Here is a 15,458-nt window from a genome sequence, read left to right on the forward strand (position 1 = left end):
GGCACACTCTACTACAGTGGATTTCAAACTGTGGGTCGCAACCCAGTACTGTAAGGCACTGGGTCACGGCGGCTCTGGACAGCACTGCCAACTGGGCCATTAAAAGTCCCATTGGTGGTGCTGCCCAGCTAAGGCAGGTTAGTCCCTAATTGTTCTGACACTGCGCTGTGCCCTGGAAGCAGCCAGTCCAGCTCCTAGGCGGGGGGGGCCCACAGGGCTCCACGCACTAACCCCACCCCAAGCACTGGCTCCTGGCCAATGGGAGCAGGGGAATGGGGGGGAGCTGTGCCAGCAGGCAAGAGCTGGACAGAGCCACTTGCACACCTTCACCTAGGAGCCGAGCCTGTTGCTGGCCACTTCCAGGGCGCACTGTGATCCACAGTGCCAGAATGGTCAGGAAGTATGCCTTAGCACCCCCACTGACTGGGAGCTGCCCGCGCACCAAGCCCCTGCCCCAGCCCTGAGCTCCCCCCAAACCCAGAGCCCCTTTCTGCACTCCAGAGCTCTGACCCCCTCCTGCACCCCAAACCCCCTACCCCTCACCCCTACACTCCAAACCCCTCATCCCCAGCTCTGCTGGGTCTCAGGCATCAACGCTTTTTTTTTTTTTTTCTTCAACTGGGTCATCAGGAAAAAAGTTTGAAAACCACTGCTCTACTAGATCCAGTCCACTTCCATAGCATTTCTCCGCAACGTCCTGCTTTCCAACATATGCAAGGCAGCCACTTGAGCGTCAGACCTTATGTTTGCTAAACATTATGCTCTTATGCATTGTCCTTCATCAGACACCCAACAGAGTCGAGCTGTCTTTATCAACAGCTTTCTTATCAGATCTGTAGTCCTGACCATCATAAGAGATGCTGCTTTTCAGTCATCTGGAGTGGAGCACCCACAGGGACATCTCTCAAAGGAGAAGAGGAGGTTACTCACCTTGTGCAGTAACTGATGCTCTTCAAGATGAGTGTCCCTGTGGCGGGCTCCATTACCCACTCTCTTCTCCTCTACTTCGGAGTTTGGAGCAGCTCCATTGTAGAGAAAGAACTGAGGAGTCTGGGCCATGCACATGCTTTTCAAGCACTGACAGTGCATGAGGCCTGTATGGGAACTGCTGTGAAAATCTTCGATCGAAGGCACAGGGATGCATCTTGACCTGGAGTGGAGCACCCAGAGGGACACTCATCTCGAAGAAAGTCAGTTACTGGACAAGGTGAGTAACTTTCTCCTCTTTCTGAACAACTTCAGTTCACCTTAGTCATCTTAGCTCCTATATAGGGACTGTTCTCTGACTCAATAATATCGGAATGCAGCTCTGTATATTGAGATTTCTAGAGTACAAGTGAACAGATTACCTTTAACTATTCTTTGAAAGTACATTATTATCCTGTATAGCGCTCCAGTCACACTGAACATTGGGATTTGTTTAATTTGGCTAGAATGTCTAGGACCTGGGTCGAGAGCAATTGACAGATTATGATACTAATGTTGAAATTTCTCATGAGTTCTGTCACGCTGACCAGAATGCGGGGAGGAGCAGAATAAGGAGTTCTGTAGTGATTGATCTCCAGAACAAGATACCTACCCTTCCTGTGCACACTTCACTTCTCCCCACAAGTTCAGCAAAAATACTGTAGCTCTGAAGTGAGACCATGGCTTAAAATCAGACACCCCAATAACTTGATATAGTCACCAGCATACACAGTATCTGAATGATCAGCTTTGTCCTTTCTTCATGACAGGTTGTGGCTTTAAGATGATAAGTGCTGCCAACCTGAAGAGCAGTCAGTATATTCCCATCCACAGTAAGCAGATCCGGGGACTGGCTTTCAGTAATCGGACAGATGGCTTGCTGCTGTCCGCTGCTTTGGACCATACGCTCAAACTTACCAGGTGTGTGCTGCTAAACAGGCAGCCAACCCTGTCTGCCCTTCACATTTTCCAGGTTTGGCTTTATCTCTAGCTCACCTCTGTGTGCGCTTTGGAGCACCCATTTTTTCTTTCTCGCAGGGAGTTGAGAACAGATCTCAGTTTGAACTTCATCTGTCCTCTGGAATGTGGGCATTAACCTAACGAATTGTTCTCGCTTCCTAGTCCCTTGAATGAAGGAGGGATTATGTCCCTACCTTTTCCTGGTGCCTCCTCTCAGTGGCATCTCGGTTGGGTACAGCTTTGAAAGTAAGCCAGCACAGATCAGCTGTATCTTGTGGCACAGATGTAGCATTATCTGCTAGTGTGACTTTTACTACCTGCTTGATTCTCTTTGATCTAGGATCAGGCATTTTACTATTTTCCTCTGTCTGTTCCCTACTCCTCAGAAGGTTGCTCTGATTTGAAACTTCTAATCAAGGTTGAGCTGCACACAGCTGAAGCACATGGACAGAGCACTAAGCAGCACTCCTGAGAACTGCTGTCCCACTAATGTAGGAACAGTACATCTCTACAGCTGTGCTGGGAGACTTAAAAGGACATGTTGGGATAGAGCAGAGGTGGGCAAACTACAGCCCACGGGCCACATCCAGCCCACGGAACTGTCCTGCCTGGACCTTGATCTCCCAGCCGGGGAAGGCTAGCCCTCGGCCCCTTCCCTGCTGTCCCCTATCCTCCACAGCCTCAGCTTGCCGTGCCGCCAGCGCTCTGGTTGGCAGGGCTGCAAGAGCCTCCAGCCTGCCCCCATGCCCTAGACTGCGCAGCGGCGTGGCTGTCTGTCCTGGTGCTCTAAGTGGCATGGTAGGGGGGTTGGATAAGGGGCAGGGGGGACCCAGGAGACGGGGAGCAAGGAGTGGTTGGATAGGTGTGAGTGTCCCAGGGGGCCCGTGGATAGGGGTTAGGGCAGTCAGGGGACAGGGAGCAGGGCGGGGGGCTGGATGGGGGGGAGGTTAGGGGCAGGGAACCCGGGAGTGGGTGGTCAGGAGACAAGGAGTAGAGTGGGTTGGAGGGGTCAGAGGTTCTGAGGGGGGCAGTCAATGGGCGGGAAGTGGGAGGGTGCAAATAGGGCGCGGGGGCCAGGTTGTTTGGGGAGGCACAGCCTTCCCTACCCAGCCTTCCATACAGTTTTTGAACCCCAATGTGGCCCTCAGGCCAAAAAGTTTGCCCACCCCGGGGTAGAGGAATCCCACAGGATAGGTGGGATTCCTCTAGTCCTGGTCTGTAGCAGATGCCTATTAAGTATTGTGGTGTTGGGAGTTTTTGTCACTCCTTATCTCCTTACTCCATACTACCTATATCAGTGTTTTTCACTGGCTGACTAAACATCTTGAGATCCAGTGCTACTTTCCCTTTTCAGTAAGGACAGGCTACAGTTATGCCCTCTAGGTTGTGAGGTTGATGTCTCTTCCACTTCTTCATGCTCCTAGCGTACCTGGATAAATACTTAAAGTAGAGTTGTTTTGCAATAAAAGATTAATTTAATTCTAATTTTCCCACTCCTATTGTCTATAGATTCATAGATATTAAGGTCAGAAGGGACCATTCTGATCATCTAGTCTGACCTCCTGCACATTGCAGGCCACAGAATCTCACCCACCCACTCCTACGAAAAACCTCACCTATGTCTTAGCTATTGAAGTCCTCAAATTAAAGACTTCAAAGAGAATCCTCCCTCAAGTGACCCGTGCCCCATGCTACAGAGGAAGGCGAAAAACCTCCAGGGCCTCTTCCAATCTGCCCTGGAGGAAAATTCCTTCCCGACCCCAAATATGGCGATCGGCTAAACCTGAGCATATGGGCAAGATTCACCAGCCAGATACTACAGAAAATTCTTTCCTGGGTAACTCAGATCCCACCTATCTAATATCCCATCTCAGGGGATTAGGCCTATTTACCATGAATATTTAAAGATCAATTAATTACCAAAATAACATTATCCCATCATACCATCTCCTCCATAAACTTATCGAGTTTAATCTTAAAGCCAGAAAGATCTTTTGCCCCCATTGTTTCCCTTGGAAGGCTATTCCAAAACTTCACTCCTCTGATGGTTTGAAACCTTCATCTAATTTCAAGCCTAAACTTCCTGGTGGCCAGTTTATACCCATTTGTTCTTGTGTCCACATTGGTACTGAGCTTAAATAATTCCTCTCCCTCTCCTATATTTATCCCTCTGATATATTTGTAGAGAGCAATCATATCTCCCCTCAACCTTCTTTTAGTTAGGCTAAAGAAGCCAAGCTCCTTGAGTCCTTCATAAGACAAGTTTTCCATTCCTCGGATCATCCTAGTAGCCCTTCTCTGTACCTGCTCCAGTTTGAATTCATCCTTTTTAAACATGGGAGACCAGAACTGCACACAGTATTCCAGGTGAGGTCTTACTAGCGCCTTGTATAACGGTACTAAAACCTCCTTATCCCTACTGGAAATACCTCTCCTAATGCATCCTAAAACCGCATTAGCTTTTTTCACAGCCATATCACATTGGCAGCTCTTCATCATCCTATGATCAAATCCTCCAAGGTCCTTCTCCTCTTCCGTTACTTCTAATTGATGCGTCCCCAACTTATAACTAAAATTCTTGTTATTAATCCCTAAATGCATAACCTTACACTTCTCACTATTAAATTTCATCCTATTACTATTACTCCAGTTTACAAGGTCATCCAGATCCTCCTGTATAATATCCCGATCCTTCTCCGAATTGGCAATACCTCCCAGCTTTGTATCATCTGCAAACTTTATTAGCACACTCCCACTTTTTGTGCCAAGGTCAGTAATAAAAAGATTAAATAAGATTGGTCCCAAAACTGATCCCTGAGGAACTCCACTGGTAACCTCCTTCCAGCCTGACAGTTCACCTTTCAGTAGGACCCATTGTAGTCTCCTCTTTAACCAATTCCTTATCCACCTTTCGATGTTCATATTTATCCCCATCTTTTCCAATTTAACTAATAATTCCCCATGTGGCACGGTATCAAACGCCTTACCGAAATCTAGGTAAATTAGATCCACTGCGTTTCCTTTGTCTAAAAAATCTGTTACTTTTTCAAAAAAGGAGATTAGGTTGGTTTGGCACGATCTACCTTTTGTAAAACCATGTTGTATTTTGTCACATTTACCATTGACTTCAATGTCCTTAACTATTTTCTCCTTCAAAATTTTTTCCAGGACCTTACATACTACAGATGTCAAACTAACAGGCCTATAGTTACCCGGATCACTTTTTTTCCCCTTTCTTAAAAATTAGAGAATTGCTAATATAGTTCTTATCATTCGGTACTACTCCTGAGTTTACAGATTCATTAAAAATTCTTGCTAATGGGCTTGCAATTTCAGGTGCCAATTCCTTTAATATTCTTGGATGAAGATAATCTGGGCCCCCCAATTTAGTCCCATTAAGCTGTTTCAGTTTCGCTTCTACCTCAGATATGGTAATATCTACCTCCATATCCTCATTCCCATTTGTCATGCTACCATTATCCCTAAGATCCTCTTTAGCCTTATTAAAGACTGAGGCAAAGTATTTGTTTAGATATTGGGCCATGCCTAGATTATCCTTAACCTCCACTCCATCCTCAGTGTTAAGCGGCCCCACTTCATCTTTCTTAGTTTTCTTCTTATTTATATGGCTATAGAACCTTTTACTATTGGTTTTAATTCCCTTTGCATGGTCCAACTCGACTTGACTTTTAGCCTGTCTCACTTTATCCCTACATGTTCTGACCTCAATTAGGTAGCTTTCCTTGCTGATCCCTCCCATCTTCCACTCCCTGTATGCTTTCTGCTTCTTCTTAATCACCTCTCTAAGATGCTTGCTCATCCAGCTTGGTCTACAACTCCTTCCTATGAATGTTTTCCCCTTTCTTGGGATACAGGCTTCCGATGGCTTCTGCAGCTTTGATTTAAAGTAATCCCAGGCCTCCTCTACCTTTAGATCCATAAATTCTTTAGTCCAATCCACTTCCCTAACTAATTTCCTTAATTTTTGAAAGTCAGCCCTTTTGAAATCAAAAACCCTAGTTGCAGATTTATTTTTGTTAATCCTTCCGTTCAGTTTGAACTGAATTAGCTCATGATCACTTGAACCAAGATTATCCCCCACAACCATTTCTTCTATGAGGTCCTCACTACTCACCAAAACCAAATCTAAAATGGCATCCCCTCTAGTCAGTTCAGCAACTACTTGACGAAGGAATCCATCAGCTATCGCATCTAGGAAAATCTGAGCCCTATTATTATTACTAGCACTGGTCCACCAGTCTATATCTGGGAAGTTAAGTCTCCCATGATCATGCAGTTTCCATTAGTTTTTACTTTATTAAAAACATTAAAAAGGGCTCTATCCATATCCAAACTAGATCCCGGTGGTCTGTCGCACACCCCAAGCACTATCGTAGGGGAGGCTCTACTAGTTTTCTTCCCCAGTGTAATTTTTGCCCAGACAGACTCTTATCCATTGCATTGCTTCTTATTTCTCTACATTCTACCTCATCATTGACATACAATGCTACTCCACCACCTTTACCTTTGTTTCTGTCTTTCCTAAACAGCACATGCCCTTCAATACCTGTAGTCCAGTCATGACTACTATTCCACCATGTTTCTGTTATCCCTATAATAACAGGTTTCACTTCCTGCACCTGTAGCTCTAGTTCCTCCATTTTGTTACCTAGGCTCCTCGCATTGGTGTACAAACATCTTAATTTTTGCTGTTTGGCCTCGCTCACATTTTGTACCCTATTAGGCACAGTCATTCTGCAGCCAGTATAACCTATTAGACTGATATCCACCCTGCCCTTCCTCCTTATATACATTCTCCTGCCCACGGCTGTATCCTTTCTTACTTCATCTTCTTCCCTCTCAATGCTGAAATCCGGCGTGGAGATTACCTGGACGTCTCCCAACCATCTCCCCCAAATTCCTCGTTTAAAGCTCTCTTAATCAGTTATGCCAGCCTCCGTCCTAGAAATCTATTTCCTTCCCTACTCAGATGAAGTCCATCCCGAGAGAACTGTCCTTTGTCCATGAATGCCTCCTAGTGGCCATACATCCCAAAACCCTCTTTATAGCACCACTGCCTAAGCCATCTGTTGATAGTCATAATCTTGTCACACCTTTGTTACCCTTCTCTAGGAACTGGCAGAATCCCACTAAAGATCACGTGAGCCTCGATTTCCTTAAGTGTCTTCCCCAGCCTTGCATAGTCTCCCTTAATACTTTCCAGCAAGAATCTAGCCATATCATTTGTTCCCACATGAAGGATAATTAGGGGATTCTTTCCTGCTCCCTTTAGGATCCTTTTCAGCCTCAGGTGGAATATGTCGGATATTTTTGAGTTAAACAAGTTACTCCTTCCTGCCTACTTCAAAGCCAGTGTGTAAGTTCTGAGACTATAAGGTTGGTACTCTTGCATAAATGGACAGTTTAATGCAAGTAGTTGCCACTCATCACAGAATTTATACCAATGCTTGATACCCAAACCTTCCTCTTTATACTACTGATACATCCATCAGTTGGTCTCCAACAAGTTGTATCCAGTCTTCACTTTTGCTTGATACCAGAATGTTCTCTCAGAAGATTGCCTGCTTCAACCTACTCTTTGCTTTCCCTGCATTGGTCCCTGAGGTTGCTCGACTGTGTCAACCTCCCTTTTCTAATCACTTATTGCCATTTGCATATCCCTAATAATTCTCCAGGATGTGTTTTGTCCTTTGTTACATCTCCTGTTCTGGTACATGGAAGAAAACATAACACATTGTTCTTTGCCTAAATCGCTGCCGTCTGGTTCCTAACTATTAGAATCTTCATCAGGGTCACCTGACCTCCCCCCCACCCTGCCCGCCCTCGGATGGTTCCTTCTGTGCAAAATATTTGTTGTGGGTGTCTTGGGTGAATGACTCTACAGATTCCCTTTTTTGATATCCTCTCTATCTTTCATCCCTACAAGATCTCAATTTGCCACATGTCTCTGATACATCCCTCCATGCAAAATCCACTTTAATTTCGAGTTTCAGTGACTCCAGCCTCATCTGCTGTTTCGGCTCCTCTGCCTTGTCCCAAACACAGCATTCACTTCCCCCAATAACAGCGTTCTGCAAACTGTCAATTTTTTGACATTCATATTTGTGCGTGCGTGCGTGCGTGCGTGCGCGCGTGCGTATACTGTTTTGTTTACCCTATTCGCTCTCTAACACTTGCTTAAATCAATTCCTTTAGGTGTTAAATGCTGTTTCTCAGAACTTGAGCCCTCTCAGATAAACAGGCAGAAGAGAATAACTAAGCAGGGAGAAGAATCCTAATGAATGAGGCTCCTAATTTCTGGAAAATACAGTATTCTGGGACCACAGTGCAATGCCTTCTTCTCTTAACTATTTCCAGACAAGTAATTTAACCCTGCTCTCTCAACAAAGCAATTAGGAGCTCAGTCTGAAACTTCTGTCCCTGCAGCCAATATAAAGTGATTTTTATTCCCCAGGATCAGACCAAAAAGTCAGAGAGAAGGAGTTATTTTACCTTTTTTAGCATCTGTATATGCTTTGGTGGAATGCTAAATCTTTATACTTGACAGTTTCACAGTGATATACTATCTATATTCTTCAGATTCTTTTCTGGAATATGGAATTAAAATCTGTAGTGCGGAACAGCCTACTATTCAGTTCCTTAGGCAGAGATTTATTCTAGATTTGTTGGCTGGGTGTTGCACTGAGTCTTCTCATCCCACAGTATAAGTTTGATTGTCACTATATTCCTTTCCCTCCACAGTTTGACAACAAATACTGTGGTCCAGACATACAATGCTGGCCGCCCTGTCTGGAGCTGCTGCTGGTGCCTTGACGATACCAACTATATTTATGCTGGGCTTGTCAATGGCTCTATCCTGGTGTATGATCTAAGGGACACAAGCTCTCATGTCCAGGAACTAGCCCCTCAGAAGTCCAGGTATGGTTTCACAGTCTCTGTCCCAGAATTTTACAAGTGTACTGCAAGTTAAATGTAGCGTCTTATACAGGTGAGTATAATCGCCTTATTAAACAGCATCTTTTGTGCATGTTAACGGTAAGCTGTAAAAATATTGGCTCATGGCTTAACCAGGGCAGATTCAGAACCAGGAGCAAGGGTGGAACAATCTGAGATACTGTCACCTCTGCAGTTCTGCACCTAAGAATTAAACATTAGTACAGATGTCTGGTCAGGATTCCCTGGGAGCTGTGTGGTATAGTTTGGACACTAAAACAGGCCATGCTTGCCAATGGCTGGAGCATGCTGAGAAGTCTTATACCAGGAAACTTGAGTTTGAGCCTCTGAGTGCTATTAGATGTTCTTCACAACATTGCATTTCTACTGGTGTAAGGTATTAGACTCTGGGAAGGGCATAGGGTTAATGTGACTAATTACGTTCTTCCTCCCTACTTTCCTCTTTCATAGGTAGCAGGGACAAGTTGTTTGGTTCCTAAACACGTTAAGAGACATGTTCTGACTATATGCATAGTGGCATACAAAAAGTTTTCCCGGGGGAGCCAGTACCCAGCACACAGGAATAGTGTCAAACTACAAATAGTTTTCTTCAGGGTTCCCTTAGTGTTTTTGGCTCTGATGCTCCCATAAGTTCCAGGGTGGAGCAGGTCTTTTTAAAGTGTTTGTTTGCAAGTGCTTCTTCGGGCATTGCAGCCTTTTGATTTGTGATCACCTCTTAAAGTATTAGTAAATTGTTACCCACAGTCCTAGAACATGGCATGTCTACATGTCCATCATTATGGGTAGGCCCTACCAAATTCAGGGTTCACTTTGGTCAATTTCATGGCCACAGGATCTTAAAATTAGTCAATTTCACAATTTCAGGTGTCTATATCTGAAATTTCCAGGTGTTGTAAATGTGGGTCCTGGTCTAAAAGAAGATTGTGGGGGGATCCCAAAGCTGTTGAAGGGGGGGGCTACAGGATTACTATACTCGTTTCTGTGCTGCCTTCAGACCCCAGTTCAGACGGCAGCTGCTGCTGAGTTTCCTGCAGCTGGAGGAGACTCCCAGAGGTGGAGGTAAGTCTGATCGCCCCAGTGCTTCTGGGATCGCCCCAACTAGGGGCTCCTAGCTGCTAGTCGGGGCCAGTACTGGATTAACGCATGGGTCCATTGGGCCCGTGCCCCAGGGCCCTGGACAATTTGAAAAATGGGTGCCCCAGCCCTGGCAGGAGCCAAGGATGGAAGCCCTGAACCCCGGCAGGTGCTACAGGGGCTGAAGCCCCAAGCCCGGGCAGGAGCCACAAGGGGGGACAGAAGCCCTGAACCTCGGCAGCCCGGAGTCAGGGAAGGAGCTGTGCAGGGCAAAAGCCCCGAGTCCTGGGTGGCAGCTCCTAGCTCAGGTTCCTAAGCCTGGGGGAGGAGCCATGTGGGGGCAGGCAGCCGTCATGGGGAGGAGGGAGCGGAAGCCCCAGAGCTTGAGCGCCAAGAGGTGGGGTGGGGACAGATGAGAGCAGCAGCCCTGGAGCTCGGAAAGGAGTCGGGCCAGGGTGAAGCCCCAAGCTGGGCTGGATCTTCAGGAGGTGGCAGCCCCCAGCTCAGGTCCCTGACCCTGGACAGGAGACATGGGGGGGGTGATAAAAGGGAGCAGAAGTCCCAGAGCTCAAGCACCCAGAGCCCAGGCAGGAGCTGCAGGGGCTGGAGCTGTGGGGGGTGGTAGCCCCCAGCTCAGGTCCCTGAGCCTGGGCAGGAGCTACAGGGGTGGAAGCCCCAAGTCCCAGCTGGAGCTCTGGCAGCCCCCAGACTTGACCAGAGCTGGGGGGGTAGAAGTCTGGAGCCCAGCTCTGGGGCTACTGCAGCGCAAAGTGAGGGTGGTACACCCTCACTTCTGCGCTGCCTGTGGAGGTTCATCCAACCTCCCTCCGATAACAGGTGTGCAGGGGAAGGACAAGTCCATGTCTCTAACCAATCCAGCTGATTTTGGGGAGATGCATGTCACTTCCCTGTGAAATCTATTTCACTGCTATAAAATTGGTAGGGCCCTAATTATGGGACTAATTTTTTTTTTTTTTTTTTTTTTTTTTTTTTTTTTTGATAAAGGAAAGTTGTTGCATAAGGCCCTGAAACGCTAAGATCATTACCTCTCTGGATTTTATTTCACCCTTGCTAGTTCAGATGTGGGGAAGTACAGGAATCTTAGCCAAAATTAGCATTGGATAACAGAGAAAGGTTGAGTAGTATTGTGTAAATGACTGACTTCTAGAGTCTGCTATTCTTGTGCTTAGGTCCTGGGGATTAGTGTTGTGATAGTGCCAAGTGTCTCACTTCATCAGGAGCTGACTGAGGAGATATCTGAGCCATTAGCAATTTATCTTATCTTTGAAAACTCATGAATACGGGAGAGATTCCAGAGCACTGGAAAAGGGCAAAGTAGTACCCATCTATAAAAAGGGGAAAAGGACAATTCAGGGAATTACAAACCTCTCAGCTTAACTTCAGTACCTGGAAAGATAATTGACCAAATAACTAAGCAATCAGTTTGCAAACACCTTGGAGATAATAAGGTGATACGTAACAGTCAGTATGTCAGACCAACCTAATAGCTTTCTTTGACAGGGTAACAAGGCTTGTGGATGGGGGAAGCGGTAGGTGTGGTATATCTTGACTCTAGTAAGGATTTTGATACTGTCTCACGTAACCTTCTTGTAAACAAACTAGGGAAATACAACCTAAATGGAGCTACTATAAGATGGGTGCATAACTTGTTGGAAAACTGTTCCCAGAGAGTAGTTATCAGTGGTTCAGTCAAGCTGGAAGGGCATATCAAGTGGGGTCCCGCAGGGATCAGTTCTGGGTTTGGTTCTGTTCAATATTTCATCTGTGATTTAAATTTCGCAGAGAGTACACTTTATAAAGATAGTGGATGATATCAAGCGGGGAGAGGTTGCAAGTCCTTTGGAGGATAGGATTAAAATTCAAAATGATCTGGACAAACTGGAGAAATACTCTGAAGTAAATAGGATGAAATTCAATAAGGACAAATGTAAAGTACTCCCCTTAGTGTGACAAATCAGTTGCACGCATACAAAACGGGAAATGACTGCCTAGGAAAGAGTACTGCAAAAAGGGATCTGGGGGTCATATTGGACCACAAGCTAAATAAGAGTCAACCGTGTAACGCTGTTGCAAAAAAAGCAAACATTGTTCTGGGATGTATTAGCAGGAGTCTTATAAGCAAGACACAAGAAGTAATTCTTCTGCTCTACTCTGCACTGATTAGGCCTCAACTGAAGTATTGTGTCCAGTTCTGGCCACACATTTCAGGAAAGATGTGGACAAATTTGAGAAAGTCCAGAGAAGGGCAACAAAAATGATTAAAGATCTGGAAAACAATCTGAGGGAAGATTGAAAAAAAATTGGGTTTATTTACTCTGGAAAAGAGAAGACTGAGTGGGGATATAGCCATTTTCAAATACAAAGGATGTTACAAGGAGGAGGGAGAAAAATTGGTCTCCTTAACCTCTGAGGCTAGGACAAGAAGCACTGGGCTTAAATTGCAGCAGGGGAGGTTTAGGTTGGACATTAGGAAAAACTTCCTAACTGTCAGGGCAGTTAAGCACTGGAATAAATTGTAAGGCTGTCAAGCGATTTAAAAAATTAATTGCACAATTAATCGTGATGTTAAACAACAATAGAATATCATTTATTTTAAATATTTTTGGATGTTTGTTATATTTTCAAATATAGTAATTTCAGCTACAACACAGAATACAAACTGTACAGTGCTCATTTTATATTTTTTATTATAAATCTTTGCACTGTAGAAAACAATTGTATTTTTCAATTCACCTCATACAAGTACTGTAGTGCAATCTCTTTACCATGAAAGTTGAACTTACAAATGTAGAATTATGTGGTTTAAAAAACAAACAAACCTGCATTCAAAAATAAAACAATGTAAAACTTTAGCGTCTACAAGTCCACTCAGTCCTACTTCTTGGTCAGCCAGTCACTCAGACAAAGTTGATTACAATTTGCAGGAGATAATGCTGCCTGCTTCTTGTTTACGATGTCACCTGAAAGTGAGAACAGGTGTTCAAAAGGCACTGTTGTAGCTGGCATTGCAAGATATTTACGTTCCAGATGCACTAAAGATTCATATGTCCCTACGTGCTTCAAAAACCATTCCAGAGGACATGCTTCCATGCTGATGATGGGTTTTGCCTAGTAGCAATCCAAAGTACAGCGGACCGACGCCTGTTCATTTTCATCATCTGAGTCAAATGCCACCAGCAGAAGATTGATTTTTTTCTTTTTTGGTGGTTCAGGTTCCATAGTTTGCGCATCAGAATTTTGTTCTTTTAAGACTTCTAAAAGTATGCTCCATACCTTGTCCCTCTCAGATTTTGGAGGGCACTTCAGATTCTTAAACCTTGGGTCGAGTGATGTAGTTATTTTTAGAAATCTCACATTGGTACCTTCTTTGCGTTTTGTCAAATCTGCTGTGAAAGTGTTCTTAAAACGAACATGTGCTGGGTCATCATCCAAGACTGCTATAATATGTAATCTATGCAGAATGTGGGTAAAACAGAGCAGGAGACATGCAGTTCTCCCCCCAAGGAGTACAGTCACAAATTTAATTAATGCATTATTTTTTTAACAAGCATCATCAGCGTGGAAGTGTCTTCTGGAATGGTGGCTGAAGCATGAAGGGGCATACGAATGTTTAGCATTTCTGGCATGTAAATACCTTGCAACGCTGGCTACAAAAGTGCCATGCGAATGCCTGTTCTCACTTTCAGGTGCCATTGTAAATAAGCAGGCACCAGTATCTCCTGTCAATGTAAACAAACTAGTTTGTTTGTCTTAGTAATTGGCAGAATAAGAAGTAGGACTGAGTGGATTTTTAGTCTAAGTTTTACACTGTTTTGTTTTTGAGTGCAGTTGTTGTTTAACCAAAAAAAAATCTGCATTTGTAAGTTACACTTTCACAATAAAGAGAGTGCACTTCAGTACTTGTATGAGTTGAATTGAAAAATGCTATTTTTTGGTTTATCGTTTTACATTGCATATATCTAATCAAAAATAACAATATAAAGTGAGCACTGTGCACTTTGTATTCTGTGTAATTGAAATCAATATTAAAAATGTAGAAGAACAGCCACAAATATTTAATACATTTCAATTGGCATTCTATTATAAGTTCTGGCGTTACAGGCTCTTGCAAATTCTCCTTTCAGGTGTCCTATGGTGTCCCTGTCCTACCTGCCCCGAATGGCCTCCACCACACTGCCATATGGTGGGGTAATAGCTGGGACCTTAGAAGGAGGCTGCTTTTGGGAACAGAAGGCCACCAACTCCTACCGGCCTCACCATCTGCCTCTAGAGCCTGGAGGCTGCATCGATATTCAGACTGAAATCAGCACTCGGCACTGCCTTGCAACTTACAGGCCTAGTAAGTAATTGTGTGCAAGTACAACACCCTTTATGCAGCACTTTTATCAGTTTGCCGTAATTCTGCCCTGCCACATAAGCCCCTGCGAGGTGCCAGGGTTTGGTGGTAGCTTTGGAATGCTGGCATCTCAGGGAACTGAGAGCATAGCAGAAATCATGTTTTTACTTTTCAGAGGCGAAGGCCTGTATAGCACACTAGTACCATGTTTCCCCTTGGACACAGTAAAGCTTATTGTGTGGCTGCACATATACAAAAGAGATGCTGCTGAGAGCGGGGTTGGGAGGAGAAGCCTGGTATGCCTGGCTGCAAATGGACCGTTCCTTTTGCCTCACAATGCCTCTTGCTTAGGGCTTCCATCCCTGTGGTGACCCTGAGTGGGTTTGTATTAGGATTCTAGTCTCTTTGCAGCTTAGTTCTGGCCCTTTCCTGAAGAGGCTTTGTACAGTGGGGAAAATTTGTATTTGGCAAAAAGAACAAGGAGTAGTTGTGGCACCTTAGAGACTAACAAATTTATTTGAGCATAAGCTTTCATGGGCTAAAACCCACTTCATCGGATGCATGCAGTGGAAAATACAGTAGGAAGATGGGGGTGGGGGGTGCGTGCGTATGTACGTATGTGTGCGCACGCGCGCGCACACCCCCCTCATGAAAAAATGCATGTTGCCATACCCACTATAACGAGAGTGATCAGTTAAGGTGAGCTATTATCAGCCGGAGAAAAAAAACTTTTGTAGTGATGATCAGGATGGCCCATTTCCAACAGTTAACAAGAAGGTGAAAGTAATAGTATGTGGGGGTTGAAATAACAAGGGGAAATAGTTTTACCTTGTGTAATGACACATCCACTCCCAGTCTTTATTCAAGCCTAATTTAATGGTGTCCAGTTTGCAAATTAATTCCAATTCAACAGTCTCTCGTTGGAGTCTGTTTCTGAAGTTTTTTTGTTGTAATATTGCCACTTTTAGGTCTGTAATTGGGTGACCAGAATGATTGACGTGTTCTCCAACTGGTTTTTGAATGTTATAATTCTTGACGTCTGATTTGTGTCCATTTATTCTTTTACATAGAGACTGTCCGGTTTGGCCAATGTACATGGCAGGGGGGCATTGCTGGCACATGATGG

General features: G+C 44.7%; 1 protein-coding gene across 3 annotated transcripts in view; it reads left to right on the forward strand.

Moving 5' to 3' along the window:
• RFWD3 (ring finger and WD repeat domain 3) overlaps positions 1 to 15,458 on the forward strand; it is a 60,677-nt gene that overhangs the window by 36,833 nt on the left and 8,386 nt on the right. For all 3 annotated transcript variants that reach the window (XM_038367736.2, XM_038367737.2, XM_043495376.1), the window contains exons 9-11: positions 1,737 to 1,887; positions 8,689 to 8,865; positions 14,121 to 14,335. In XM_038367736.2, coding sequence (XP_038223664.1) covers positions 1,737 to 1,887; positions 8,689 to 8,865; positions 14,121 to 14,335 — 543 coding nt within the window. The remainder of the gene's footprint in view (positions 1 to 1,736; positions 1,888 to 8,688; positions 8,866 to 14,120; positions 14,336 to 15,458) is intronic.

Source organism: Dermochelys coriacea, chromosome 12 (genome assembly GCF_009764565.3).
Source record: "Dermochelys coriacea isolate rDerCor1 chromosome 12, rDerCor1.pri.v4, whole genome shotgun sequence".
NCBI lineage: Eukaryota > Metazoa > Chordata > Testudines > Dermochelyidae > Dermochelys > Dermochelys coriacea.